This window comes from Anarhichas minor, unplaced genomic scaffold (genome assembly GCF_050575085.1).
Source record: "Anarhichas minor isolate MPS153535 unplaced genomic scaffold, ASM5057508v1 ptg000002l, whole genome shotgun sequence".
NCBI lineage: Eukaryota > Metazoa > Chordata > Actinopteri > Perciformes > Anarhichadidae > Anarhichas > Anarhichas minor.
This window is the reverse complement of record NW_027466448.1, coordinates 3141754-3169705: the sequence shown is the minus strand read 5'-3', so window position 1 is coordinate 3169705 and position 27952 is coordinate 3141754. Positions and strand designations below refer to the sequence as shown.

Below are 27952 nucleotides of genomic sequence, written 5' to 3'. Positions count from 1 at the left end.
GGGGTCGTACATTATGAAAGCATGACATTTAAGCACCTAATAGCATAGATTATGTTGTTTTGTGGGTCACGTTAATGCTTTACTGTGATACAGTTTGAATTTATCTACTGGTTATAGCCATACGTCTTCCTCTTTTTTATTGTTATTGTGTGCCATTGTCCTCTTTGACTGCAATGTTGCTCCACCGTGGTTCGTCCAAAGCTCAGACTGATTCCGAAGAATACGCTTGGAAGATAAGCAGTCATTAACGATGCGTGTCAGAGCCTGTCGGGCATTAAGCAGGATGGTTTGGGTAAGATATACTCTGCCAAGACAAGCGCTGACCGTGAAATATTATCTTAATATCATGTTGACTTCATAACAGGGTCGTTTTCATTCACAGGGAAGGTATTTATTAACCGCTGGCCTCCAGTGCTGCAGATGTAGAGTGAGCTGTCATGTAAATAGACATTACAGCTTTCTTCCAGGTACGTTGTTTTCATAAATAGAAAATGTATAGAGATCCTTTATATAAGTACAAGTGCTAATAGCATGTTATGATAATACTCCGCTACAAGTAAAAGGCATGCATTCAAAAAGTATGTAAATATCATCAGTAAAAGTGTTTACTGCTATAGATGTACAATGTTATTGTTCTTCATGTTTACTGTCATAGATGATGTCAAATCACTGAAGGCTGTGGCCGATCCTGATATATCCAAGTAAGTAAATGAAGTATACAGTCAGTTCTTTGAAATGCTGTTTAGATTCAGCTCTGGGCTCCGTGTTAACTCGTGCACCGTGCACTGTTTCTGCAGAATCCGAAACATTGGCATTATGGCCCACATTGATGCAGGGAAGACAACAACCACAGAAAGGATGCTTTATTACTCTGGCTACACGAGAGCACTAGGAGGTGAGTAGGATGGCAAAAACAATGATGAGGACACAGTGAATTCTTTATTACCCGTGGACTTCATCACCTTTTGTCTCTTTAATTTATTTCTGCTACTTTGTTGCTTTCAGATGTGGACGATGGGGATACAGTCACAGATTTTATGGCTCAAGAGAGGGAGCGTGGCATCACCATACAGTCGGCAGCGGTCACATTTGATTGGAAAACTCATAGAATAAACCTCATAGACACCCCAGGTAGGAAATAACATCCTCGGGAGAATATCACATTCTCATGGAAATGAGAAGGAGCAGCCGCTCATGTGACTGTGTGTGTTTACAGGACATGTTGACTTCACTCTCGAGGTAGAGCGGGCGCTTCGTGTTCTCGATGGGGCTGTTGCAGTGTTTGATGCTTCTGCCGGGGTTGAGGTGAGCTCGCTGCTTTCAAACTGCTTCTTTTTTTTCGTGTCCTGTAATTGGGCGCTCTTTGAACACAGTCGATTCTCTTGCTTTAAAAACGCCAACAGGCTCAGACTGTGACTGTGTGGCGACAAGCAGAGAAGCACCATGTTCCCTGTGTTTGTTTCCTCAATAAGATGGATAAGCCTGCAGCAAAGTGAGTGACCAAACAGTTCGGCCATACAAAACCTTTTTTTCTTATTTCTCAAAGTTACTTTATTTAACTAGAAACTGTCTTTAATTTTCTACTTTCAGCCTAAGTTTTTCCATTGAGAGCATAAGACATAAGTTAAAAGCCAACCCAGTCCTCCTTCAGGTAGGCAACATGGCATCAAAGACAGTGATTTATAATGACTGTAAATTATTTAATGAAATTATTAGATTATTATGTAAAACTGTGATCATAAGCAGTGGTGGCAGAAGTGCTCAGATCTTTTAACTTACGTAAATATGCTAATACCACAGTGTAAAAAGTACAGTATTAGCATAAGCATGTACTTTTGTCAAAGAAAAGCTTTATTTCTATTTGCAGTAATATATATTATGTCAAAATGTATATTTTATTACTGTATATATGTAATGATTGAATCAAAAAACAAGCTATACAAAGAAAGAATACCTAAAAACCTGTTTTTACCATGTGATGTAGATGTCTCACGGAGAGCCATTCTGTTTCATAGATTCCCGTCGGCTGTGGCAAAAACTTCTCAGGTGTGGTTGACTTGTTAACCAACCAGAAGCTGACATGGAAGCTAAGATCTACGAGAGATGACGGACGAGTGTTTGAAAGCAAACCTCTCGACCAGTCGGACGAGCCAGAACTCCTGCAGGAGGTGAACGAGGCCAGGACGGCTTTAATTGAGCAGGTACATGTCGCAGTAATTACAACAATGTCTACTGTTCTAAATGTTAAAATGTTCCCGATTTCTTTCTCCGGTTCATATTTCTGTTTTCGATCACAGGTTGCTGATCTGGATGATGAATTTGCTGAACTGTTGCTGACTGATTTTAGTGAAAAGTTTGATGCTGTTTCCTCAATCAAAGTAAGTGTTGTACTGTACCACAATACAAGCCTATAAAGGGACACTGTTACTTGTGCATTCTGCAGTAAACGGTGCTAATGTGTCCCCAGCTACAGGAGGCTGTGCGGCGGGTGACTCTGGCCCGTAAAGGCGTCCCAGTACTCTGTGGGAGCTCTTTGAGAAACAAAGGTGTTCAGCCCCTTTTAGATGCCATCACCGCCTACCTGCCTGCCCCCAATGAACGGCACCATGACCTGGTGTGAGTGAATAACTGACTCAGACCGTAGCTGACGATTCCAGCATGATTGATGTCCAGGTTCTGCATTCCAATACTGTTTTTCAATGTTTTTTTTAATCATATTATTTATTGCTTTTGTGCATTTTCCTTTTTTTAAATATTGAAACATCCACAGCTATGAGGAAGTTAACTACAGGATATGATTTTATATTTTAGAGGGTAAAATACAGGAATCAAAAGAAGCAGTGAATGGAGATTAAGACACTTGACGATCTCCTTTGCATTCATTATTTAAATGACTGAAAAAGCTTATGTACGGTGGCCCTGAGAGCTCACTGTGCTACAAATACAGAAAACAACCAAATACAGCAGCTAGCTGCAAGTAGCTCAGGCAACAACGGAAACTGTATGGGTCTGAAAATGTGCAAAACAGATTTACAAATATCTTCTCTAAGTAGACTGTCACCGTTTATGTTCAATGGATGGAAGATGGATACAATTGAGCAAACACTAAAATCATGCTAGGATTGTCCTTTAATGAATTGTCCATGCTTTCATGAATATTTTTCTATGAAGACTGTTGTCAGACAATAAGCTCTGTTCATCATCCTACAGGCGGTGGTACAAGGATGACTTGTGTGCTCTGGCCTTCAAGGTTCTCCATGACAAGCAGCGAGGTCCTCTGGTGTTCCTCAGGATTTACTCTGGTACTCTAAAAGCACAAACTGCGGTCCACAACATCAACAGGAACAGCATGTACGTAGCTTTGATTACAATACATTACAATTTTGACCAAAATCTTTATGATATTTCGAAACATTTTTGCATCATGTTGTGTTTGTAGTGAGAGGATGAGCAGGCTGCTGGTGCCGTTTGCTGATCAGCATGTAGAAATCCCTTCCATGACAGCGGGAAACATCGCTCTGACTGTAGGGCTGAAGCAGGTAGAGCATCATACACACATGATATTCTCTATGTGCTATTTTGAAGATTTTCCCATCAAAAAGGTTATTTATGTTGTCCACATTAGACAGTCACAGGGGACACAATCGTCTTATCGAAGGCTTCAGCAGCAGCTGCAGCCCGCCGAGCCCAAAATGACGGCGGGTCAGGGAAGAGGCAAGGGGAACATGCCAGCGTGGTCCTTTCAGGGGTGGAGGTCCCTGATCCCGTCTTCTTCTGCACCATAGAACCGCCCACCATGGCCAAACAGGCTGGTCAGTGACAGTGATTAGAGTTTTGCTTCACATGCTCCAGCAAGCTTGTAGTCACTAACACATTATTTTTTTCCCTGAAAGATCTTGAGAATGCACTGAATTGCCTCCAGAGAGAAGACCCCAGTCTTAAAGTCAGGCTTGACCCTGACTCTGGCCAGGTAAGGCCCTCATTGTATTAAACAGGAGTTTGTTTCGTAGGAGCAGCTTCCACAAGTCAACTAATTGTCTCCATCCTCAGACCATTTTGTGTGGGATGGGAGAGCTGCACATCGAGATCGTCCACGATCGAATCAGAAGAGAGTATGGCGTTGAGACTCACCTCGGACCGCTACAGGTGGCTTACAGGGAGTCTATTCTCCACGAGGTCTCTACTACAGGTACAACAAAGAATGATTTCTTCATCGGTGCATTAGATATTGTGTGTCAGCGACATACTGTACTTGATCCAATTTTGGTTTCTGTATGAATTTTCCCACCAAAATGATGATGTAGACACGCTGGACCGTACTGTTGGGGAGAGACGACATGTTGTGACAGTGGAGCTGGCCGTCGCACCGCTTGACATCTCCGCTACGGGTGGTTCATGTGAATTAGCTTTCGCAGAGGAATTGGGGGGGCAGCTATCACCACAAATGAAGGAGGCAGTGGAGAATGGAGTACACAGCTCATATCTTCAAGGTATCATTGAACAAAACTCACTTCTCTTGCAAACTCCTCTGCCCTTTTTGTATTGCCTGGTTGTATTATTTAAGAATGAATAGGACCCACTGCAAATTATTTTCAATGCTTGCTTCCACCTTCAGGTCCATTGCTAGGCTATCCTTTACAGGGTGTAGCTACATTGATCCAAAGTGTCACCATGGAACCAGGAACGTCTCCTGCCATGGTGTCTGCTTGTGTGTCCCGGTGCATGCTGAAGGTAAACCTTTGTGGGTTCCTGCATCATAACTGAAAAGTACAAGATGATCAATAGATAAGAGGCAGTTGTGTTTCTGTGGACGTAGGCCCTGAGGCTGGCAGGAGGTCAGGTCCTGGAGCCCGTGATGTCCCTGGAGGTGACTGTCGGGGAGGAACGCCTTGGCTCTGTGTTGGGGGACTTGGCCCAAAGACGAGGGACCGTCCGAGACATCCAGAGTCGACACGACGACAAGGTGCTGCTGGCAACTGTGCCCCTGGCTGAGATGATGGTGAGAGGACATACAATTAGAACATTTTGTCTGTAGTTTTTGGTTTAATTGGCCACCCGGACAGTGGTTTACTATTCATACGCGTTTCTTTCAACAGGGCTATTCTACCATCCTGCGAACAATAACATCTGGCAATGCCACCTTCTCTCTGGCGCTGGACACCTATGAGGCCATGAACCAGCAGGACCAGAACACCCTCCTTAAAAGAATCGCTGGTCTGCTGTGATCTCATCCATGTGAAGCTGTTCAGTAATGGGACCAATGGCCTTCTGGGACAGAGGCACGGCTCTTACCACAACAGAGTTTTCCAGGACTTGCAGTAAAATGCTGTTTATAGTGTGAATACTCACTGCAGGAAAGAGCACAATACAAAATGTGAACCATGTTCTTAGCTGGATGGAAAATAAATTGTAACAAGAGACTCGCACATAAAATGTCAACATTTTATTTATAATCAAATATTCATAAAAAAAACAGAGTGCATTCATAAATTCAACAGCTTTATGACATTAGATGAGATCAAGAGTTGTGTGGAGCAGATTTGTAAAGAATGATGCATCTAAGAGCATAAGGACAGTACAGTGACATTGTCACAAAGGCATTTGGCATTTGATTTCTCAGTTTAAAATACAAGTATTAAGGTTGATTGTATAGGAATTCGCTTCCCTTTCCTTGTTCTGTTCCCATGGCCGGCTTCTCAGTTCTTTTCAGATACCTTTGTACTCTTGGGGACAGTAGCTGGAAAACAGTGGCTCAGCTGGGATCCCACGCCTTAGATAGGAAAAGAGTTCAGATCATTAATACATTTATATTAAATTAGTAGCATTTAACAGGAGTGTGTCTGTTAGATGATGAGGCAGAGACTGGTACTTATGGAACCAGATGGGTCTACCTTGCAGAGACCAGTTTCAGTCATCGAATCTCCTTGCTTTGGCGAGATGTTTTTTTAAAGCAATTTTCATATGGAACCATTTCTTCTTTATTTCATTAACACTTGCGGACATATAGGGCAGCATATGTAGCCAATATACTATTATTGAGGTGGGAAATATTCAAATTTACAATTTTCATAAACGCACAGTTAGCATTCATCATGTTAACGCTGGTCATATCAGTTATCTGAAGTTAGTAGCGTTTGCTGAATCTGGAAGAGGAAGAGGAAGTTAAGATAAGGATAAGAAAATATTCTTGCATGAGGCCAAATGTGAGTTATGCTGCTGATTTAACAGGTTAGAGCTCAAAGAGGCGACAAGGTCTTTCAATGTATGGAAAGGGCCTTAAAATGTATTAAGTTTAACCTCAGAATGCCTCCATATACCTCGTTATCGTTCCTGGTAATTATCTTTCTGTCCCCCGTACAGCTGTTAAGTTAGAGTGCTGCATTCATATTGAGACCCACCTGAATCCATAGCGACCGACGTAGATGTGAATAGCACAAACAGACTATACTTACGCCACCATGCGACAGCGGTGCACAGACAGTCTGTTGAAGGCATCATTGACGTCCGTCACATCCATGGCGCTCCACAGACGCTCCGCCACAGCGCTGGCACGAGGCCTGGAAATAACAGAAGACAAAAGATAAGAAATGTTTATGAGTCATGGATCACAATGCATTTATTTTCTGGAAATATTTCGTTACTAAAACAACATACCAGAGTCTGGGTGTCAGGTTGGTGGCGTCCACGTACTCCCCCCACAAACAGGCTTCTCCACCAATCACAAGCTTCTTTTGTTCTGCAGTTCCTGTTTTGAAATGTAATATTTAATGAGAACAAGCAGCCCAAGCAACAGCCAGGGAATCTAAAGCTCCACTGGACTAGAGAGTATAATTGTAATTGAATTAAGTATTTTATTTCGTTTATCAGTGATTTTCTGAAAGCAAAATATTTAAATATTTTCCCTCTGTTCATTCAACAGGCTTACACATATTAGCACAGGAGTGACAAACTACTCCATGACATTTCAGATATGTGTCAAGAGTCAAACAATACATAATTAAATCTGAGTCAGACCAACAATAAAACAATTACGTGAGTGAGGCAACACCCGTAATTATAATACTGGGAAAAAGCAATGTTGCATAAACAGAAAATGACCAGCCATAACGGGCAGGGGGCAGAAGTCTTGCCAATTAAATCAATCATGCAGACACAAACCCTTGAAATCCTGTGGGTCGGCCTTGTAATGGCCCAGCCAGTCTTGGCCGTAGGAGATACGGTTCAGGTACCAGGGAGTGGACAGCAGGGTCTGGAACCCTGATGATGTAACTTTTGCCATCTCACTCTGGTATTGCTCCTCGTTTCCTTTCCAAACGTGGATAAGTGTGTCTGGTTTCAGCTACACAGCACACACACATAAAAGTATCAGTACCAGCAAGATGAAGAAGACAACCGGAGTGGAGGGACGAAGACGACAATGTCCGAGCCGTGTGTTATTTCAAGTCCGTTTAAGACATTTGTGTCTTGGGATTTTACTTCTGTTTAGACTATTTGCAGAACATGATGTCACATAATCTTTAAGTGTCTGGAAAAAAATAAAAAAATAAATAAATAGGTTCAGTCCACTCTCGTCTTGGTCCCCGTCTGTTGGATTTGAACCCAGGACCTTCTCACCATGCCACATTGTTCACTCATTAGTTTATTGGGGTCATTGTTTCAAATACACCAGGATTGTTCCTCCACAGCAGTGAACTACATCAACTAATGACAGAAACAACATGTGACACCATCAACCCCCTGCCCCGTTATTCACTTCCTGTCTGCCTCTGACTCGCTCTCCTTGTCACAACTGTGCAGTTTTCAAGCGTAAGCCTGTTGAACAAAATCCACAATTCTTTTTTTGGCCTCAATTGACCCGTGTCCAAATTAAATCATCTTTGCAAAAAAAATAAAAAAATAAAAAAAACTGACCGTTGAAGCTGAGTGGCTCAACCTTGTAGTACTTCTGCCAGTCCTGTGCGTAGCTAATGTAATCTAGGTACCACGGGGCGGAGAGGATGGTGGTGTAGCCTGCTGCCGTGACCTTGCTCATCTCATCATTAGCCCCGCCGCCGATCCACACATGCACTACCGTGTCTGGCTTTAACTGAAAACAGTTACAGACCAAGCTACTGTGTTTAGGGTAGATGATACATGAGGTTGTTGGTTTTGGTTAAAAGGAATAGTTTGACATTTTGGGAAATGCATTTATTCACTTTTTCAGCTGAGTGTTCGATAATTGGATGGATGCCACGCTCATGTCTGTATGCTAAATATGAAGCTACCATAAGAAGCTAGTTAGCTTAGCTTGACAAGAAGCTTATTTCTCAAACAAAACACAACACAAATGACCTATAAATGGTGATCAAGTATTTATCAGTCAAACCAGAATCTTGGTCTAGTCTGTAGAATTGCACCGATTTCTTTTTAAATTCCATTTTTTTCTTTCTAAAAACTTTTCTTTTGTAGAAAATTCAACTGTGTTCATAAATATCAGCTGAGAACCAGATAACATGATTGTATACGGTGCATGTATAGCCGATCGATCTGTGCATCTCTACCAGTTATTATATGAAAGGCCATCATTATTACCTCCAACATGTAAATAAGGCTTCAGTTACCTTAACACCATTGTCAAACACCTCCTGCCAGATGATGTAGCCCTTCTGGGTCGTGGTGACGATATTCAAGAGTCTATGAGATCGAAAAAAAGGCACAAAATAAAGAATAAATCTAATTCTTTGTCATTTGAATAAGGAATGGAACAATCTCTGATAACCAGTTTACTGTTAAACAAGCAAAACACTTCAGTATAAAATGAGCAACACACTTTTGAATATAGAAGGATTCCAGTTTGCTGAAGTCTTGTCCGAAACCTCGCTGAGCCATAAACTTCTGAATGTCCGGGTTGGACTTCCTGCAAGACGATTAAAAAAAAGAAAAGAAAAAGAGCAGCAAAATATGAACTGTTGTCTAATCTTTGATGCTGATGAGAAGTTTTTTTTGGCATTGTATACTCGGTCTCACTCACCAACAGCTGAAGTCCACCTCGTCCCCTCCCAGGTGGACGTAGGCGTCGGGGAACACGGTGCTGATCTCCTTGAAGAACTGGCTCATGAAGTCATACGTGGTGTTCAGGATGGGGTTCACTGGTCCGAAGGAGCCAGAGGGTTTGGAGCCAGAGTAACAGGGTGTGAGCAGATCTTTCTGGCCTGAGGGGAGGGGGGGAGGGGTATCCTTGCTGAATGCATCCAGGCAGTTTTTTAATGAAAACATCTGACTTCTTAATAAGAAGACGTAATAAAATGGTGGTCCACTCTCCACCGATACCAACAGAACTCACCTTTGCCCCAAGAACGCGTGTGTCCTGGAGTGTCAAACTCCGGGATAACACGAATGCCTCGCAGACGGCCAAACTCAATCACCATCTTCACGTCAGCGGGTGTATACACATGCGTGTACGGGTGGTAAGCTCCCTGTGAACGTTTTTAATGAATTGTGAAAAATAGTAGTCTTGATATAAAAAAAAAACAACTTTTGTCTTTGCTGAGATTGAACACCAATAAGCAGTCTTTCTGACCTGCTGGCTCAGCTGTGGGAACGTTCGGCTCAGGTATGGGAAGGATTGATCGTCCACGATGTGCCAGTGGAAAACATTGAATTTGTTCATTGCCATTGTTTCCTGTATAAAAGCAAAACAAGCAAAAAAAAATAAAAAATGAAGTTTTAAGCGGTGAACAAAATTCTAAAAGGAGAAACCAAAATAAAACGATCTTATTGACGTACCAGATTAGCCAAGAGGACTTTAATGGGCAGGAAATGCCGAGAGCTGTCCAGTAAGATGCCTCTATGTGCAAATCTGGGGAAGTCACTGATTGTTGTTGAATTGATGTTTTTCTGAAAAGATGCAAAGTGGAATTCAGCCTAAAGAGTCTAAACATGGCTCACATGCAGTTGACAGAAAATAAAAAAAAAGGTGTATAACGGTCATATTGTCCTTCACTTACAGCTCCATATTCATCTTCATACACCAACTGGCTGAACGTTTCCAGACCTGAAAGCAAATGCCAAAAAACAATTAACACATTGTTCGTAATCATCAGTTTTTATGATACCATAAAATGTAGTTGCTGTCATTTGAGAACACTCCGTAGATATGTGAGCAAAGTTCCACAGTAACAGAAACACATCGTCATTTTGTGTTGCAGAGAGTGACGCCAAAACAACAGCTTTTGATTGCACATATTACATAAACATGGAGTGATGTACTTTACACAAACTAACTCATATGTCTGCTGTTAAATATGAATATATTTCACAAGATAATGAAATATGCCTTTAAGCTATTTATCAAGCACAAATGTCAAAAGTTATCTGTTTCCAGCTTCTTGGATTTTCAGCTTTTCTCCGTTTTCAGTTCATTATATATCTTTGGGTTCTGGGCCAGAGAAGCATTTTAAAGACATCACCTTGGGCTCTGAGGGATCGCAATGTTGGAAATTCTGCTACACTGATCAATTGATACAGGAAATAACTGTTGGTTGCAGCCCTAATGCAGAGTTTGGTGCAATAATGGGCAAAGAAATCCTACCATGCAAGGCTCCCCAGACCTTCGGAGCTTTCAGGACAGCATACGGCTGATCCACAGTCAGCTCATCTGTGGACACAAACAGTTGTGTATTTGCATTTGCATAGTCAGTGTTGTCAAAGCCTGGAAGGGGGTTATTATGATACTTAGGTAAGGGTCTTAAATACTCAGGTGGGCTTTAAACATTTGGTCTACATTGACCGTGTTAACCTACCGACCAGGAAATCTCTAACTCCACCGGTAAGTCCTAAGTATACGCCCTGTCTCTGGTTGTAAAATAGAGTCCGAAGAATCAGAGAATTCAGATCATTAACTTTAAATAATACTCTGTTACAAGTAAAAGGTCTGCATTCATTAAAGAAGTATAATCAGCAAAAAGGACTTTAAGTATCAAAAGGTAAAAGTACAGTATGCAACTTTCATTGCTGCAAAAGCAATGGTGGAGGAAGTATTCAGATCAAATACTCAAGAAAAAGTAGCAATACTGCAATATAAAAACACTCCATCACAAGTAAAACTACTGCTTTGAAAACATCAGTTAAGTAAAAGTATATAGGCAGTATTGGCTAAATGCGAAGTATCAAAAATGAAAGTACTTGTAAATGCAGAAGATTGGTCCGCGATTAAATATGATGTCAATGAGGAAGAGAAGAGACTCACATGACTCGTCCGATGCAACACTGGGGTAACCGTCACATTCAGAGTCAGGTGCTGTGATCCACACCTGCAGCTCCGGCAGCACAGCTGCGCCTGTTCGCCCGCTTTGACTCAGCTCCTGCCGTTTAGCGCTCCCAAACACGTACTCGTAATACCTGTTGAGGGAGCCGGTGAATGGGAGGACGTTGTTTTTTTTTGTTTGTCATGCGGTTAGGGGGTCCCTGAATGCAACACGGCGCTTTATACTCACAATAAACAGAGAGCTTGACGTAAACTTCTTACCTCCTGTACGCAGTCTGCAGGAGGCTGCAGCCCGGTCCGGCGGATGACTCTTTGGCGTCGGATATCCTGAAGCTGGCGCTGGATAACTTGAATGAAACATCTGAGATTTTCACTTTCTGCGGAAGAGGCCACAGGGACCCGTACTTTGACGCCCCAACAACGCGCTCAGCCTCGGCCTCTTCGTCCAATTTGTCAATGTAGTTGTGCTGCAGCCCCTGTGAGAAGCCAAGGGCCAGCAACAACAGCGTAAGCTGCAGAGTAGAGGACATGTTGGCAGTGGACAGCAGAGTCACGGGACTGACGATCACATCATAGACAGAGGTATATGGAGGGAACTGGGCGGGACTTCTCATGCGGAAGTACAGGTTGTGCAAAGATTTAAAGGGGAAACACAACCCCGACTGTCTTGAAAACTTTAAATAGTTCCTCATTCATTATTAAAAGATGCAAGGCAACAACAAAGAATACAACTATAATTATTATAGCATCTAATTGATGTACAATTTAAAGTAGTTATTTGATCATATTGTCATTTAGAAATGTGTTTATCTCGATGTTATATGTTGGAAATAAGTATGTAAAGCGCAATTCACGCATAAAATGCAACACAAAGGTGTGGAAGCCCATTTCTACCGCTGTGATGAAAAAAATAAAGATCCTGTAAGTCATTATAATGAGAAACTTTCTCAAAATGATGACTTAGTATCTATTTAGTATGAGATAGTAAGCCATAATTACTTACTATCTCATAATAATGACTTAGCATTTCATGTGAGATAGGACAGGACAAACCAGAGAGAGAGAGAGAGAGAGAGAGAGAGAGAGAGTTGTTACTTAGTGCAACTAGTAAACCTTAACCTTACTTTAGTATAGCGTGTGTTTACTCACTCTTTATTGACTCCTATTTTATTTGAGTTGACATGAGATAAATAAAAGCTGAAACAATAAACAGAGACAAACTTAACTTAACTTCAAACCTCAATACAAAAAATATGTGTTGTTTGCCAATTTTTTTATTATTTCTTTCTAAAGTACTCTAAATCTTTCAAATACACATTCTGATGCCTTTCCGGATCTGTTCACACTGTGACAATCAACTTTATTCCCAGGACTATTTCTGTCCGCTAGGTGTCGCTCGTGTCATATTTATGGAGCATTTACTGCCATGAAGATGTTTTTCTGCACACCACTATATCAGTCATTTACAACAGTCTGTAAAATAAATGCTTAATAAAAATAATTTCCCATCCCAAATTCCAAATTAGTCTGATTTGAATTTATCTTATTAAAATTCTAAACGTTTGTCCATAAGAGGTCCAACAGGGATTTAGACCAGAGGTCTAATTGACCCCAAACATTAGTCAAACCACTATGTTGCATAACATATATTTCATTAAATGTGAATAAACCTTTGGCAAAAAGAATGAACATATATTTGTTCATGCATTGCCTCGATTTGTATTTTGTCAAGCCCAGTTTGTTGCAGTGGGAGGATTTTGTTAAGGTCAGAAAAAAAGAACAAATATATATTAAAGCAAAGATTGATTTAGCAGATGTTGTTTTTACACAGACAGCAGGGGGTCTGTGAGAGCCAGAACAACGAGGAAGTAAAGTCAATGTCAACCACACTAGAGTGTTAATAATTAAATTATTCCCCCAGTTCCAGCTTTCAATCTTTGGAACTAGTTGTCCCAGGAACATTTTGTCCACTAGATGTCTCTCCTGTCATAAAGGTATATGAAACATTTGCTGCCATAATTAGTTTTTTTCACAACTAAACACTTCTCTAAGGAACACTGTGCTGTCATATACTGACTATGAAGCAACAGTAATAGTGTAATTTCTGTCTTCATAAAAACATTTTATGGGGGAAAAAAAATCAGATGCGAGCGTGTCACAGCTCTAATCACCGCAACACAAACCCATAAAAACAAGCAAAACACTAACATCATAGCCTCAAGGGTCCGCTGAAAGGTTTCGTCACAGCCAAAGTCTCGTCAACAAGGACCGCAGATGTGACTCACACAAGATGTCCAGGGATATAATTGGACTTCCCGTTCCCAGCTACCCCAACCCAAAACCACAATGTCTTTATAATCCTATAGGATTTATATTGTGTGTATGGCATTCAGTGGTGAGTTTGATGTGACTCAGTCAAACTTTAAGGTTTTTTCTATATGGTATTGTTTTTAAACGTATCGCTGTAGTTTAAAAAACAAAAAAAATCACAACACAAACAATGCATTTTATTTACTTCAGTGTAACAGTGTAATTTACCTTCAGCAAAGAGTCCCTCCCAAGTCTTTGCTTTAAAATCTACAAAATATTTTAATTAAAAGTATAAAATGCAGCTTAAACCTAAAGTTTCACTCTAAAAAATAAACTATGTTAGCTATACCCAGTACTAGGTATAGGTATTATTGTTATCCAAACTTAAAACATGATATGATTGTGAACTGTAAACTGTTTTAATTTACTCATCACTATTTGTTACTGATTGTTACCAATACATGTACATCCAATGAGTGTCATATGAACATAGTTTTGTACAACTAACAATTAATCTGATTTTAAAATCTGTGTAGCATATGGCACCCACTGTCCTTTAATCCTCGCTTTGCGTAGGGAGAAGCTCTCCCCTCCCCAAAAAGCTTTAACAGGGAACGAAATGGAAGAAGGGCCCTGCCCAAAACCGAACCACTACAGTAAACGCTTCTCACATTGTTGCAGCAGTATCTGTCTTGTGATATATCACTCACACTGAGGAACAAGTACTTTTAATTTTAACATTTACATGTTGCCAATACTTCTAGGAATTTTAATGCAGAACTTTCAATTGCAATGTAATATTTTTGACATTGTTCTATTGGTACTTTTACTAGAAAGTACCACATCTCCCTCTGAAATATAGTGGAGTAGAAGTATGCAGTCGTTTTAAAATGGAAATACTAACAAAAATACCTCCGAATCTAAATCAGACAGTGCTGTATTTGTATGTGTGTGGGAGGAAACTCCTGCCTTGGGAGACAAGCTGTCCTCCACATCTTTTCGCATATTCTCTCTCTCTCTCTCTATTCATTTCCTGCGCGCGGTGACGGTCCTCCCCCTCTCAGTGTAAACACACCCATTGATTTGAGTGAACTGGGAGCGCAAGAGGCGAACCGTCACACAGGAGCAGAGCAGAAGCGCATGAGCAACGCCTCCGAACATCTCATCCTTTTATATTGAAGCCCGTTTATTTTGTGCGCGACTTTTACATACATGTGTAAAATTTCCAGTTTGCAGACAACACAGTTTATTGTTTAATGTGAAGACAAACCGGCCTCATCCTCACCGACTATCCGCCGGCATTTCGGAAATATCCAAGGAGAGTTGTTCCGCTCCCCGAGCGCAAGGCTTGCATCGTGGCTCTGTCAGAAGTGGCATGTTCGAGGGATACCGCGGACACCAATGAACTCCTGCTTTCACCCAAAGAGGTAAATTTGACAATAAAATCACTTCCTTACCTTGTTACGATCTACGAAAGCCTATTAACAGATGGTTATATTGTAACAGCATCCCATTCTGATCACCTGATGATGAAGAACTCCAGTGTTGTGGCAGAGGAAGCGCAACGGAAAACAGGCTGATAGACAAAATATTGTTGTTGACATATCTTCATTATGTCTATATAATGTTATTACCATCATTTACCGAGCGCATTGATGGCGCGCGCCTATTTCTTTATTTTCACGAGATTCTTCTCCCAGTCCTTTGTGCTCTTCTCGGCATCTTGTCCTTGCATACTCATGCATCCTCGAGATGTTGTTTTAAAGGCGGCATCAGGTGTGACACACTAGTCTTGGTGATAAACACTATTTTCTAAGTGTCAGGGCTTTGTTTTAAACACAGTTAACCTCGCTCACATGTCTTTGGACGGCTGGGGTCAGACTAGACATTTGAAATTAAGATTGATGCAGACATGCAGATCAATAGCTGCTGGTGCATCCACTTGTTTTGCATTTTGTTTCCATTTTTTTTCTTCTTCTGTTCTCCCAAGTGTCAGATGTAAGGAACTGGCCCATATGAGTTACTTTTGAAGTCTCTCCCACCAATCCCTCTTCCCGTGTCCATGGTTGACTGTGAACACCTGGCAATGATTTTAAACAGACTGCAGCCAGCCAGGCCTTAGATATGGTGTCCAGAGGCGGCATGTGCATGCCTTTTTACTGTGTGCTTTGTGAGTGTGGCATGTATGAGCTTTCCTGCTTTGTGCCTGTGGGTCTGTTTTCTGTGAGGTGATGAGGATGACAACTCTCACAGCCATCCAGCCAACCGCTCACTCTCACGCTGCTGCCATATTTCTTTTCCTCTCAGGGCACGTTGGTGTTGAATGCACTGACTCTGTTACTGTGACAGAAAATAGCCCCGTGAGACCAAGGACAAGTTACAATACCATGAGGATTAATTGTGGATAATAATGATAACAGTTAATGAATGGTAGTTGGTTTCTGGGCAGCTCAATTTAATTAACAATTAATGTAGAGATTACTTGTTAATTGGTTAATTAACAATTAACGGTTAACAATGAACGGTTAATTGTTTAGTCTAAAATGTCATGGTAAAACATTGAGAAAAAATGCCCAGTCACCACTGCCCAGAGCTCCGATGACGTCTTGTTGTTTTGTCTAACCAATGATCCAAACCCTCAGCGCAGGCAGGTTGCTGTGATATGCGATAAAGAAAAGCAGCAAATCCTCATATTTGGGAAGCTGAGGTAGAGAATGTGTAGTACTTTTGAATGACTGAAAAAGTCGTCGACTCATTTTCCGTCGATCAACTACTTGATTAATGTTCCCGCTCATGTTGGTTTATGCTGAAATACCTTTCCTCTGGCAGGATTACAAACCTCTAGTGGGGCTCAGGGACAACCAGTTAGTCGCCAACATTATGATGACTTTTCAAAAGTTTCTTTAATGGTCCTCAAATATGTTCCACATAATTGACAGCATATGGGCTACAACTAACAATTATTTTTATTTCGGATTAATCCGTTATTATAAAATCTTGTAAATCTCCTCAAGCTCAAGGTCTTGTTTTGTCCAACTAACAAGTGCAAAATCCAAAGATATTCCGTTTACATTCACAGACCAATAGAAGCAGCAAAAAGGCTGGAATCAGTGAACGTTGAATACAATTAATAAAACGATCTATCAATGATATAGTGGCTGATAGACCAAGTTTTTACACACAAGACATTGATATCGGCCGACAGTCTTCAGGAATTTCACGGCAACTTGTTACCCTCAGGGTCGTTTCACACACACTGTGACAGTGTTGACTGTGAGCAACCAGATTAAGGTTATATGGGTTGCAGTAATCTGCTTCCCCAATAAACCGTGTTTACACGTGTTGGGTTAGTGTCCATAGGGATGTGTGGTAGTTTGCAGAAAACATGTTTACATTACAAGCAAATAGTCTAAATCAATTGTGATCAAGGAGAACTGGAATACGAAATAAATAAAATAAAAAAGTTAATGTGAGACGATATTATTTAAACTCTGAAACCATCCACGTTCTTAATAGATTCTTTAGGTTTGGCGTACAATAATAAAATATCCTTACTGGGTAGATGTTGAGGACAAGCAAACTCGTAACAAAGGACACATTTACATTTAAATTACAAATAGATGAACACAGGGTTTCCAGGACCTGCAGGTTTAGTTGGTAATCCAGGCTTTATCCTTAAATATGCAAATGGTATAAGTATGTGGTTTACTGCTCTTCTTCTGTTGGTTCAACTCTAATGCACTCAACTGTATATATTAGTGAGCTTGTTCATCCGAGGACAACTTTGTTTACACCCTTAGTGACGCAGAATTGTTTGTAAATTCTTGTTGATTATTGTATTTTCACTATTCCTAGTGTTTTTCTGCCTTTCAGCGATTGGGTGTTATTTACAAGTATTTGAATCAAACCACTTACAACTTCCAATTACAAAACATGAGCTGCGGCATCAGTAGTGTGTGTACTTGTAGGAGGTGTGCAGGTGAGGGAGCTAGGATAGGCAAGGATATTCTCATTATACCTGAGCCAGAGGCCACAAGATGACGGGTTGCCAGTTTTGTCAGTCCTGGAATGCAATAAATCCTGTTGTACCAAGGTTGCAGTTGATTTTGTATTAAATCAAGTTGTGATAAATGTTCTTCCTGTTGTTATTATTATGAAATATGAATGGTTTATATATAATCTAATGCATGAGTTAATTAATTCAAGCCTGTCACACATATATCTTATAGCTTCAACAATAAGCCAGAATGTTCTTTTGTAAGACATTGAGAGACACTTCAATCAAAACTACAAATGTGAACCTTGTGATGACGCTGGAAAAAAAAGGCAGGGGTTCACCAAAATTATGAGGGGTCGTCCTCTATGCACCATGAATGTCTGCACCAAATTTCATTATAATCAATGCAACACGTCTTGTGATATTTCAGTCTGGTGGACCAAAGTGTTAAAGTGGCTAAAAACATGAAACTTGTGTTGTGATATTGGCGGCGCGGCACAAAGAACCTGAAAATAAATGGACACATTTCCTTTAGGAATCAGTCACATACGTACTTTCATATCAATGCACCTCACATATAATTAATAGGTTATCTCCCATCCTCGCCTGGTTTCAGTTTTGGCTCCTGTTTTGAAGGCTTCGGTTGGAATGCAGTGCATGTAGTTTAAATACCTTATCGCTAACACAGGTTGTGTTTTCCCCATTGCCAGCTGCACCTAAACACTAACCTGCGTGTCTGGGTCGCAGCTGTTTTTGGAGTTAGTTTAACTGGAATTCAGTAATATCCCTGGAATTTAAAACATGGAACAATACAGTTCTGTTGAAGCCAAAGGTGTCAGTGACACCGCTCACCAGAAACGTCCAGGGTTCACACCTGATTGTCTATTTACGAAACAGACTTCTAAGGTTTTTGGAGCACATGATGCAACTTCAGGTGAATGGAAACTGTCCTCTCATCTCCGCCGGCGGGTCGCAAAGGAATCGTTTACGACACCTGGGAACTTTTGAACGTTTTGAAGTGGTAGTTCACTAACAATCTTTCTTTTGAGAATCAAACACGCACCACATGTAGGTTTGTAAAACACGTTCTCGCTGACAGAGAAACAATGGCCACTGTGGTCAACTGGACATTTACAGTGGATTTCAAATGTGACAAGATTTCATAGCCTGTCATCTTATCACTTCTAAAAGCTCTGAAGCTCTGCAGGAAGTCGGTTATTTTAACTTAGTTTCATGGAAGTTTTCATACTTTTTTGTCTTGAAGACATCATCACAGGAATCAAATTGAACTGAGTTCAACCTGATCACAGCTGTAGCTGTTTGCTGTCAATTATAAAACAAGTGTAATAACGAGTATAGTAATGAGTATAATTGCATATAATTGGTCTTGAGGTTTACTCTCAAGATAAAGCAATCACGATCAATCCTTAAATCATTGGGAGAGACCAAGAAGAGAACTTGAAATGTCTGGAAGTCTGACAGCTGTGGATTTACTAGGTCAGACAGGGACTCTGGAAACAGTGTGCGGGAGGCACTTGACATGTCTGGAAATTGGGTGGAATGAATGTGAGCTCTAAGCGAGGACAGGGGAAGGACAGTGATTATGGGAGCTGTGACTTTCTGGAGGGGAGTAAATTCTGCGCATTAGGCCTATACTCAGAGGGTTAAAAGAGCTCTGCTGTCTCCTTTCTTCCTCTTTTAAAAAGAAAAGCTCTGCAAAGGGACTCTTACTTGTACATCATGGTCTCTCTAAAATAGGGGGATTAGTGCTGCTTGGGTTTGAAATCAGAAAATCCTTGTGGTCTCTGAAAAGGCAATTGTTATCTACTTGACCTTCAGAACTCCCGGGTGTATGTTTTGCGAATTGCAATAACAGTATCTCCTGCTTAATGTCTTCCTATCTCTTGGGAAGGTTTGCAATACTCACCAAAAATGCACATCATTCATCCTATTATGAATATTAGGGCTGAAACATTTGACCATCAATATCACTCTGTGCCTGTAAAGTAGAGTGAATACAATTTAAAGAGGAACATTATAACTACAAACTATAACACTTTATCTTCAGTGAATTTAGATTTATTGAATGATAGTAGTAGATACATAGATATAACACTCAAATAATCTAATTTATTACCTCTATTGTGTATTGACAGCAACAGACTCCCATATAATTAGCGAAAGCTCGCCTTCTCTTTACGAGAAACACATTATTACGATGCTAAACTCCCGGGCCTTCTCTCAAAATGTCTATGTCGTTGTTTTATTTGTTGTGCTAACTGGCACATAAAAGTAACATCTTTATTGAATTAAAAAGATATTTTAAATTCTTTAGATGATGTTGAGGAAGGGGGATGAGGCTGTTTGTTCGCCTGTCTTTATTTTGAGTCATAGTGAGAATGCCTCTTCCGACGGCTGTCTCAGCATTATTATGATAGAACCTTCAAGCCAAACAATTTTAAGATGATTGAGAATTTACGGATTGAAATATACCAAGAATCTAAATCCTTGATATGAAATACATCAAAGAGAGATTTTTCTTGTCTTTTCTTTTTCAGGATTCAATGAAAATGTCCGTGTGTGTCCATGAGAACAGAAAATCCCGAGCCAGCACTGGCTCTATGAACATCTACCTGTTCCACAAGTCCTCCTATGCGGACAGTGTCCTCATGCACCTCAACTCGCTGCGGCAGCAACGGCTCTTCACAGACGTCCTGCTTCATGCAGGTAGCCGCTCCTTCCCGTGCCATCGCGCCGTGCTGGCTGCCTGCAGCCGCTACTTTGAGGCCATGTTCAGCGGTGGGCTGAGGGAGAGCCAGGCCAGCGAGGTCGACTTCCGTGGCTCCATCCACCCGGAGGTTTTAGAGCTCCTGCTTGATTACGCATACTCGTCACGTGTGGTCATCAACGAGGAGAACGCAGAGTCCCTATTGGAAGCTGGGGACATGCTAGAGTTTCAGGACATCCGGGATGCCTGTGCCGAATTCCTAGAGAGAAACCTTCACCCGTCTAATTGCCTTGGCATGCTCCTGCTGTCTGATGCCCACCAGTGCACCAAGCTGTCAGAGCTCTCCTGGGGCATGTGCCTCAGCAATTTCCCCGCTATTTGCAAGACAGAAGACTTCCTCCAACTGCCCAAAGATATGGTGGTGCAGCTTTTGTCACACGAGGAGCTCGAGACAGAAGATGAGAAACTGGTTTATGAAGCTGCCCTTAACTGGATCAACTATGACCTGGAAAAGAGACACTGCCACCTTCCGGAGCTCCTGAGGACTGTCCGTCTGGCCCTGTTGCCTGCTATCTTTCTCATGGAGAATGTTTCGACAGAAGAGCTGATCAATTCCCAGTCCAAGAGCAAGGAGCTGGTGGATGAAGCTATCCGATGTAAGCTGAAGATCCTGCAGAATGACGGTGTAGTTAACAGCCCGTGTGCCCGACCAAGAAAGACCAGCCATGCCCTATTTCTTCTGGGAGGGCAGACTTTCATGTGTGACAAGTTGTACCTTGTGGACCAGAAAGCCAAAGAGATCATCCCCAAGGCTGACATTCCCAGCCCCAGGAAGGAGTTCAGTGCCTGCGCCATCGGCTGTAAGGTGTACATCACTGGTGGGAGAGGCTCAGAGAATGGTGTGTCCAAAGATGTGTGGGTCTACGACACCGTCCATGAGGAATGGTCGAAGGCAGCGCCCATGCTCATTGCCAGGTTCGGCCATGGCTCTGCAGAGCTGAAACACTGCCTCTACGTGGTAGGAGGTCACACGGCAGCAACTGGCTGCCTCCCAGCTTCTCCATCTGTATCACTCAAACAGGTGGAGCAGTTTGACCCAGTGGCAAACAAGTGGACCATGGTGGCTCCTTTGAGAGAGGGTGTAAGCAATGCAGCAGTGGTCAGCGTCAAGCTCAAGCTCTTTGCCTTTGGAGGAACCAGCGTCACCCACGACAAGCTACCCAAGGTGCAGTGCTACGATCCACAGGAGAACCGATGGTCTGTGCCCGCGTCCTGCCCGCAGCCGTGGCGCTACACAGCCGCTGCCGTGCTGGGAAACCAGATCTTTGTCATGGGTGGGGACACAGAGTTCTCAGCATGCTCGGCTTATAAGTTCAGCAGTGAGAGCTACCAGTGGACTAAAGTGGGTGACGTGACGGCCAAGCGGATGAGCTGCCAGGCTGTGGCATCGGGGAACAAACTGTATGTGGTGGGTGGGTACTTTGGCACACAGCGGTGTAAAACTCTGGACTGCTATGACCCCGTGTTGGATGCTTGGAACAGCATCACTACTGTGCCATACTCGCTCATTCCCACTGCTTTCGTCAGCACCTGGAAACATCTGCCTGCATGAGCCCCAAACCCTCTACCTACACTCTTTCCATTAGGTAAGTTTGACCCTTTGGAAGACTGCATATGTGAAAAAAAGTTGTATTAAGACGGGTCTGAAGACTACAAGTTTGAAAATAAAATAAAAAACTAAGTGAGCATCCCAGACCTCTGTAGCTCGCTCAGAATCTGTGCATGAGGCTAGCGACTCAAGGCTACATTACATTCCACTAGCACAACACAAGGTCAAAAATATACAAAAATGGAACCTAGAAATGTACTGCAATTTGTATTTGCAAATCTGTTAATATATATATGGTCAATTCTGACAATCTGTGATACCCAGTATTGATCAGGTTCTCATATGCATTTGTTGGGTCTTTCAAGCGTTGAAATTTTCTGAACTACTGCCAGGATAAGTAGAGGACAGCGCACTAGAGGAGGGAGGGTGGGGGGATGGATAGGGGCTTGTGTGCGTTAGTTAAGTGAGTTATGTAGCTGTGGGGATGGGCCGAAGGACAGAGAGGGTAATTGAAAGAGAATAGGATATTTTTATTGCTCCTGTGGGGGAAATCCCTCTAATAGAAAAAAGGGGGGGTCTGCCAATTAGACAAGCCACACACCAGCAGGCTACAACGCCCTGGTGAGGCTGATCCACTCTCAGTCGCCTTCCTTTGACGAGGTCATGGTCTTTACGCTGGGCGAGAGGGAAGGCAGCCCGCGACTCACGCAGCGCCGGAAGCCATTTATTATGGGCTGCAAGTGGAGGTGACTGAGAGAAGTGGCAGCAGGGAGAGTTGTAGGGCTAGAGAGCAGTCAGACACACATCGGCCTTGATAGTGGTGGTCTCACGCTTAAAATGTCCTGCTGAACTCTACAGTTTCTTGTGACTCCACCTATATCTTCTTTACCTCATTCGAACCCTGCTCTCCATGCTCTGATGTTAAACAGGCCAGACGCATGTGTAGCAAGGCTAGTCAGCTTGGCTGATCTCTCTCCATGCTGCAGGCCCACTATCACATCACATCATACAATCGCTTCACCCTACACTGATGTCCCCACACATACCCATGCAGGCAGTCTTTTTCATTTAGCTGTGTTTATTGAAAGGGCTGGGGGCCCTCAGCTCCTGAGAAAGCCAAGGAGAGAAGTAGAGTGACTCCCCAGCTGTCCAGCACAGCTTCCCATTTGATAACGCCAGGAAGCAGCTCAGAGCAGCTTCACTGCTGCGATAATAGGATGTTCTTCCTCTCCACGGGATGAAATATTTGTTAAGACTTATTATTCCCTTTCTTTTCGGTGACTCATCTCTGAGAAGTAGAGACTAGACTGAAGGTTTTCACTATCTCTAAGCCAGTGCAACACAGTGTTCAGTGAAGGATATAATCCTGCCACTAATTTGATACAGAATTTGGTTTTAGCGCGCCTGCCTGTCATGGCAACTGACAGTTTACTCACTGAACGCAGTGAAAAGACGAAATGTGCAGGAATGGAAAAGAAGACTGACTGTTTAGGAATGAAAGGGGAAGGAAGTATGTAAGACCCCACAGAAGGAGATTGTAGCTGTGAGAGACAGAAGAAGTTCTCTCTCAGTTTTTCCCAGGGGAGCAATACAAAGTCTAACATTTAGATTTCTTCCCCCCTAGAAAGCGTTCAGTAGGTACTGAGAAAATCAAATAACGCAGATATTTTTTACTGCCTTTCTTTATGCTGATTGTAGCCATATTTCAGGATGACTTGTGATTTTTGATATTTAATAGTTACTTACACACAGGAAAGTAACCGAAACCAACAGAATATATTCATATCAAATAACGAAATTGCAGAATAAATGACTGAAATAACTAATGTAACATCACAACAGATGAGTCAGTCCCTACACACATTTTGGTCGAAAGTAACCTGATCAGCTTCATCTGGTTTCCAATTCCCATGGCAGTTTAAATGGTTCCAGTTAAAAGACAGACGCGTATGGCATGTGCACAGTGTTACGGGAATCATTTTCCTTTTATGGGAAATACACATATTCAGTTTTTTTGCTTTGAAGATAGATAACACTCTTTTGTCTATATGCTAATTATGAAGCTACAGGCAACTGCACTCCGTAGCTTCATATTTCGTGTACTGACAGAGTGGTATTAATCTTCTCATCTAACTCTTTGCAAGATTGAAAATAAGCACATGTCCCTAAATGTTTAACTATTCCTTGAAAAGATATCTTTAGTTTTTGCATAGTGTAAGAGTGAGAGCATGGAGTTATGCACCAGTGGCAGTAAAGAGTAATTGTGAGCCCGCCCCACCGTTAAAACCAGTTTGATTCATGAATAAATGCATTTCGCTAAATGCCAACTTGAAACAAACTAGAATCCAGTGCAAGACATTTCTCTCCTACCCATATTGCTACTGGGGGTAGAAAGTGCTCCTCAAGGTTTCAATATTCACTCATCACATGTACATCTTCTGGCAACGACAGTAAGGGAAAGACCCACGTCCAAACAGAGATAGCTGGTGTTATTAAATTCCCATCAGACACACACAGAGGACTGCCAAGTCTGGAACCATCTGTGCCGTACAGATAAGTAGGCCTACATATCAAGTTAAAGATTTTAAAAATGGATAGGTCAAAGTGAAATTTTGAGAGAAAAACACACTCAGATGTGAAAAATGTAGTAGGCTGATGGCGAGATAAGAAGATGATGAAGGCCTGCACTGAGGAACCAGAGTCTAAGAGTCAATCTAAGAGTCTAGCAGGAGGTAGAGCAATACTTTTACATTGTAACGTAAGAAAGCAGGAACTAACATTTCGAAAGGGTTGTGAGGTGATTCAGGAGCTTTATGCCTGAGCCTCGTTTCCCAAGATGTGTGTTATTTTCTATTTTTAGGCTTCCTTTGTACTTTGAATAATTAAAAATCCACCTTTAAACTGTTGAGCGTTGTTCGCTTTCTGGCACCTTATTTGCCCATTTAACAAGCTATTCTTTCTTCTCCTCTCCTTCAGATTTCCCTTTTTTTGCTTTATCTACTGGACTCCAACTGTGAAGTAGCACACGTTATGTTCCTCTCCTCAGAGACACCGAGCAGTGATGTACAGACACCCGCATTCATCTTGATGTCGCAAAGATGCAGAAACTGGACAAAAGCGCTGGACACTTCACTGGAATGATGTCGTCTCTCATTTCCGAGAAGGAAGCAGAGGCATACCGTGCAGTAGATCCCGCAAAAAACAACAACAAAAAAAACAACGCTGCTTGTTATAAGAGGCACAAACTCCAACCTTGTGTACATCTGGCATATTAGGCTTGTGCTTTCATGCTGCCATATGAGGACTGCAAACATATCGCACATCCTGCATTTTTCCCAATTAGTCATGACGGGCTTGTGAGGATCTGTGTTGATGTTTTTCTCTATGGTAAAAAAAAAAAGAAGAAAAAAAATACTCTTTTTCATCGAGGCTGCAATGTATAGCATGATGGATGTTCTATTTAGATTGATGGAGGGAGAATGCAATGATTGGTGTGCTAAAGAACAGAACTCAGTTTGACTGATGTAGCTGATTTATAAAAGACACAATGAAGGAGCAAATCTCCACCTTCTCTTCTCTAATAAGCTTTTTCTGTTTGACCCCTTGTGACTATTTTCTTCTTCTTTCAAAGACGTGCTTCTCACAGCTCTGACAAAGAAACAAACCCACGAGTGTGTTCCTCAGGCTTTGGCAGTTTGCTGTCACTGCAAGCCGCGAGGTGTTGACGACCAACACCAGCTGAGGTTGAGGAGGATGGAGGAGGGGTCACAACCTTATATGTTTGCTGTTTTGCAGCTACGCATTAACGCCCACTGAGCGCCGGTTAACTAACCCACTGTACACAGGGGCGGTATTCAGTGTTTGGATTCAGCGCTTCAGAAAGAACACAGTCACATTCAGCTGTACACTTAATGCAGTATAAACCCAGCTGCGCTTCTGTTATTCTGATAAACGCAGTTGCTCGCTCGCTGAGTCATAGCTGAACCCTTTCTAGAGCATGTCCACTCATCGTGATTCAGTAACAACCGGCATGAACTCTTCTCTGTAGTCACAGAAATCTTTTCACCTTAATCTAAACTGAGAACAAATCAGTTTCTTTTTAAACTTGCTGCAATGTAGTCTTAATTTATATGACAATGCTTACTCTGTTGTGTTAATATGTTTAATCCTATTTATTTCTTCTCTGCCTGCATTCTTATGTGTATGTTTGGGTTGTGTCATGCATGGCCAGGTGTTGTGCTTTATTTGATCCAAGTTGGGCTGTATTTTGCACAGTTCAGTCTTTCCCAGGAGGAACTTTAACTTCTTTCACAAGAGACGGAGGCGGACCTCTCACAGAGTATGTATGAGAGAGGGAGAATTAATCGGATTACTGACGGCGTGAAGCAGTTTAGGCCACAGGGTCGCTGCTCAAGTAAGAAGGCTGAATGGGGTGAAAGAAATCTTCATATTTTCTTCTTAAAGATACTCTTTAATCTCTATCCTGGGTCCAAACCTGTCTTAAATCCTCCCGTCGGGGCCCTAACTGTACCAACAAAACAAGAAGATTATCAACCATAAAACAGATAAGGCTGCTGGAACGGTGCAGTATGTGGCCCAGTAACTAACCCTGACATGGTTAAGAATGTGACAGTCCTCCAGCTGTCCTTGGGACAGCTGGAGGACTGTCACATGTGCAAACGTGGCTCTTCAGGATGTTAACCCAGAGTCCTCTTCACCATTTGGTTGAGAAAGAGTTGAATCCAGTAAGCTGTGCATTGATAAGGGCAGACACCGCAGTGCTTTTCACCATAGTGTCAATGATGCACAAAAAAAAAATTGCAAGCTCCTAAAGACCAAAAAGAGAAATTGTCTTAAACACTTGCATATGAAATATTTGGTGAGTCTAATCAGTGTTGTGTCTCTATGTCTGTCTATGTGACCTGAATATTGACGGTTTACAATTGAATATTAATGAAACCATTGAATTTCAATGTAAGGGGTAATGTTTAGTGGAATATGTATATATATATATTTTTTTTTTCAAATGTCCTTCCATGTGGATTCATTAAACAAATACAATCTGTTGGGATCAATTGGTAAACAGCTCTGTAAATTCCTGCTCAGCTCCTTAAGCCACCCAAAAGTTCATCCCTTTATTGGCAATTTCAGGACCTCTGTGGAGACCCTCGGGGCTCCATAATGTTGACCTCCTCCAACCACTGAACACGGACCCTTTGGCCCCACCAATCAGATAGGAGCATTTATCTCCCACAGAAAGCAAGTTTCCCCGGCAACAGCGAGTAATGAATGCCCCTTCAATTTGCACCTAATTGCCGAGTGGCATTTCCCACTTCTACTCTTAACCTTTGCTCATCCTCCGTTTTTATCTGGAACTCCAGCTGCCTCTGATTGGAGCGCAGTATCTTTGCCTAGTATAATGATGTAAGTTAGACAGAAAACTGTCAATGTGCATCGGTTTCATTTATCTTTTGTCATGTAAGAGTTTAATTTCTATTTTTTATGGCATTATTTTGTACATGTGATTTTTTTCACAATGTGAAATTCATGGCTAATAAACATAAGAGTTTTTTCCTCTTGACAGTAAAAGCATTTGCGTCTTTGTCTTCAGTGTGGCGATAACTTCAAGCTTCAGCGCAGCACAGGGGTGCTTTCTCATTATGGCATGTTTCGCATATTTAGGCAGCTTTGGAGTGAAAACAGCAGCCAAAGTGTCCTGAGGTATTAAAGGCAGTATATCATGCGTACAGCTTTTGTTCTGTGGAGGAGGGACTGAAATCATCTTATCTGTGCCTCTGGCTTCTAAGCTTCCTGCAAAAGAACAGGCGAAACACAGCCAGATACTTTCCCTTTCTCTGTCAAGTCACCCTGGCAACGGCAACCTTTATCTGCAAACTGTGGGGGCTGGAGGAGAACATGAAATCTTAAAAAGCACCTCTCTCTCTCTTCTTCTCCTCCTCCTCCCCCCCTCCCTGACCTGCCTCCCCTCTCACTTCCTCTCACACTTTTCATCAGTGAAATGCATTGCAAAGTGGTTCGTTTGTCGCTCTCTGGTTTGTAACA

At 42.0% G+C, this 27952-nt stretch overlaps 3 protein-coding genes across 5 annotated transcripts; 2 read left to right on the top strand and 1 right to left on the bottom strand.

The window, feature by feature from the left end:
- Positions 1–14: 14 nt before the first annotated feature.
- Positions 15–7563, top strand: gfm2 (GTP dependent ribosome recycling factor mitochondrial 2). Its single transcript, XM_076083843.1, has 20 exons — positions 15–292; positions 383–467; positions 656–701; positions 798–895; positions 1006–1131; positions 1217–1305; positions 1404–1492; positions 1591–1651; positions 2016–2201; positions 2298–2378; positions 2468–2616; positions 3211–3351; positions 3440–3539; positions 3626–3812; positions 3894–3970; positions 4051–4189; positions 4305–4490; positions 4616–4731; positions 4817–4999; positions 5097–7563. The coding sequence occupies exons 1-20, from the start codon at positions 251–253 to the stop codon at positions 5223–5225; spliced, it is 2310 nt and encodes a 769-aa protein (XP_075939958.1). The 5' UTR covers positions 15–250; the 3' UTR covers positions 5226–7563.
- hexb (hexosaminidase B (beta polypeptide)) lies at positions 5429–11816 on the bottom strand. 2 transcript variants are annotated; one of them, XM_076083959.1, is made up of 14 exons: positions 11507–11816; positions 11228–11379; positions 10571–10636; positions 9987–10033; positions 9766–9876; positions 9560–9661; positions 9323–9455; positions 9011–9191; positions 8810–8896; positions 8601–8673; positions 7159–7339; positions 6655–6745; positions 6453–6557; positions 5429–5770 (listed from the first exon to the last, which is right to left on the bottom strand). In XM_076083959.1, the coding sequence occupies exons 1-14, from the start codon at positions 11773–11775 to the stop codon at positions 5707–5709; spliced, it is 1662 nt and encodes a 553-aa protein (XP_075940074.1). In that variant the 5' UTR covers positions 11776–11816; the 3' UTR covers positions 5429–5706. The 2 variants fall into 2 exon arrangements, with proteins under 2 accessions (XP_075940074.1, XP_075940150.1); XM_076084035.1 differs by lacking the exon at positions 7159–7339 and adding an exon at positions 7912–8086 and having other exon boundaries at positions 11507–11814.
- Positions 11817–14681: 2865 nt separating this feature from the next.
- On the top strand, positions 14682–27481 carry enc1 (ectodermal-neural cortex 1). 2 transcript variants are annotated; one of them, XM_076083721.1, is made up of 3 exons: positions 14682–14982; positions 20111–21926; positions 24936–27481. In XM_076083721.1, exon 2 carries the CDS (start codon positions 20117–20119, stop codon positions 21890–21892), a length of 1776 nt encoding a protein of 591 aa, XP_075939836.1. In that variant the 5' UTR covers positions 14682–14982; positions 20111–20116; the 3' UTR covers positions 21893–21926; positions 24936–27481. The 2 variants fall into 2 exon arrangements, with proteins under 2 accessions (XP_075939836.1, XP_075939765.1); XM_076083650.1 differs by having other exon boundaries at positions 24866–27481.
- Positions 27482–27952: the final 471 nt, after the last annotated feature.

Coding starts and splice junctions, on each gene's coding strand:
- gfm2 (XM_076083843.1), top strand. CDS start 251: ATGCGTGTCAGAGCCTGTCGGGCATTAAGCAGGATGGTTTGG. Junction 1,306..1,403: donor ATGCTTCTGCCGGGGTTGAG/GTGAGCTCGCTG, acceptor AAACGCCAACAG/GCTCAGACTGTGACTGTGTG. Junction 2,202..2,297: donor GGACGGCTTTAATTGAGCAG/GTACATGTCGCA, acceptor TTTCGATCACAG/GTTGCTGATCTGGATGATGA.
- hexb (XM_076083959.1), bottom strand. CDS start 11,775: ATGTCCTCTACTCTGCAGCTTACGCTGTTGTTGCTGGCCCTTGGCTTC. Junction 9,662..9,765: donor AAGTCCTCTTGGCTAATCTG/GTACGTCAATAA, acceptor GCTTTTATACAG/GAAACAATGGCAATGAACAA. Junction 6,558..6,654: donor AACCTGACACCCAGACTCTG/GTATGTTGTTTT, acceptor TGTTATTTCCAG/GCCTCGTGCCAGCGCTGTGG.
- enc1 (XM_076083721.1), top strand. CDS start 20,117: ATGAAAATGTCCGTGTGTGTCCATGAGAACAGAAAATCCCGAGCCAGC.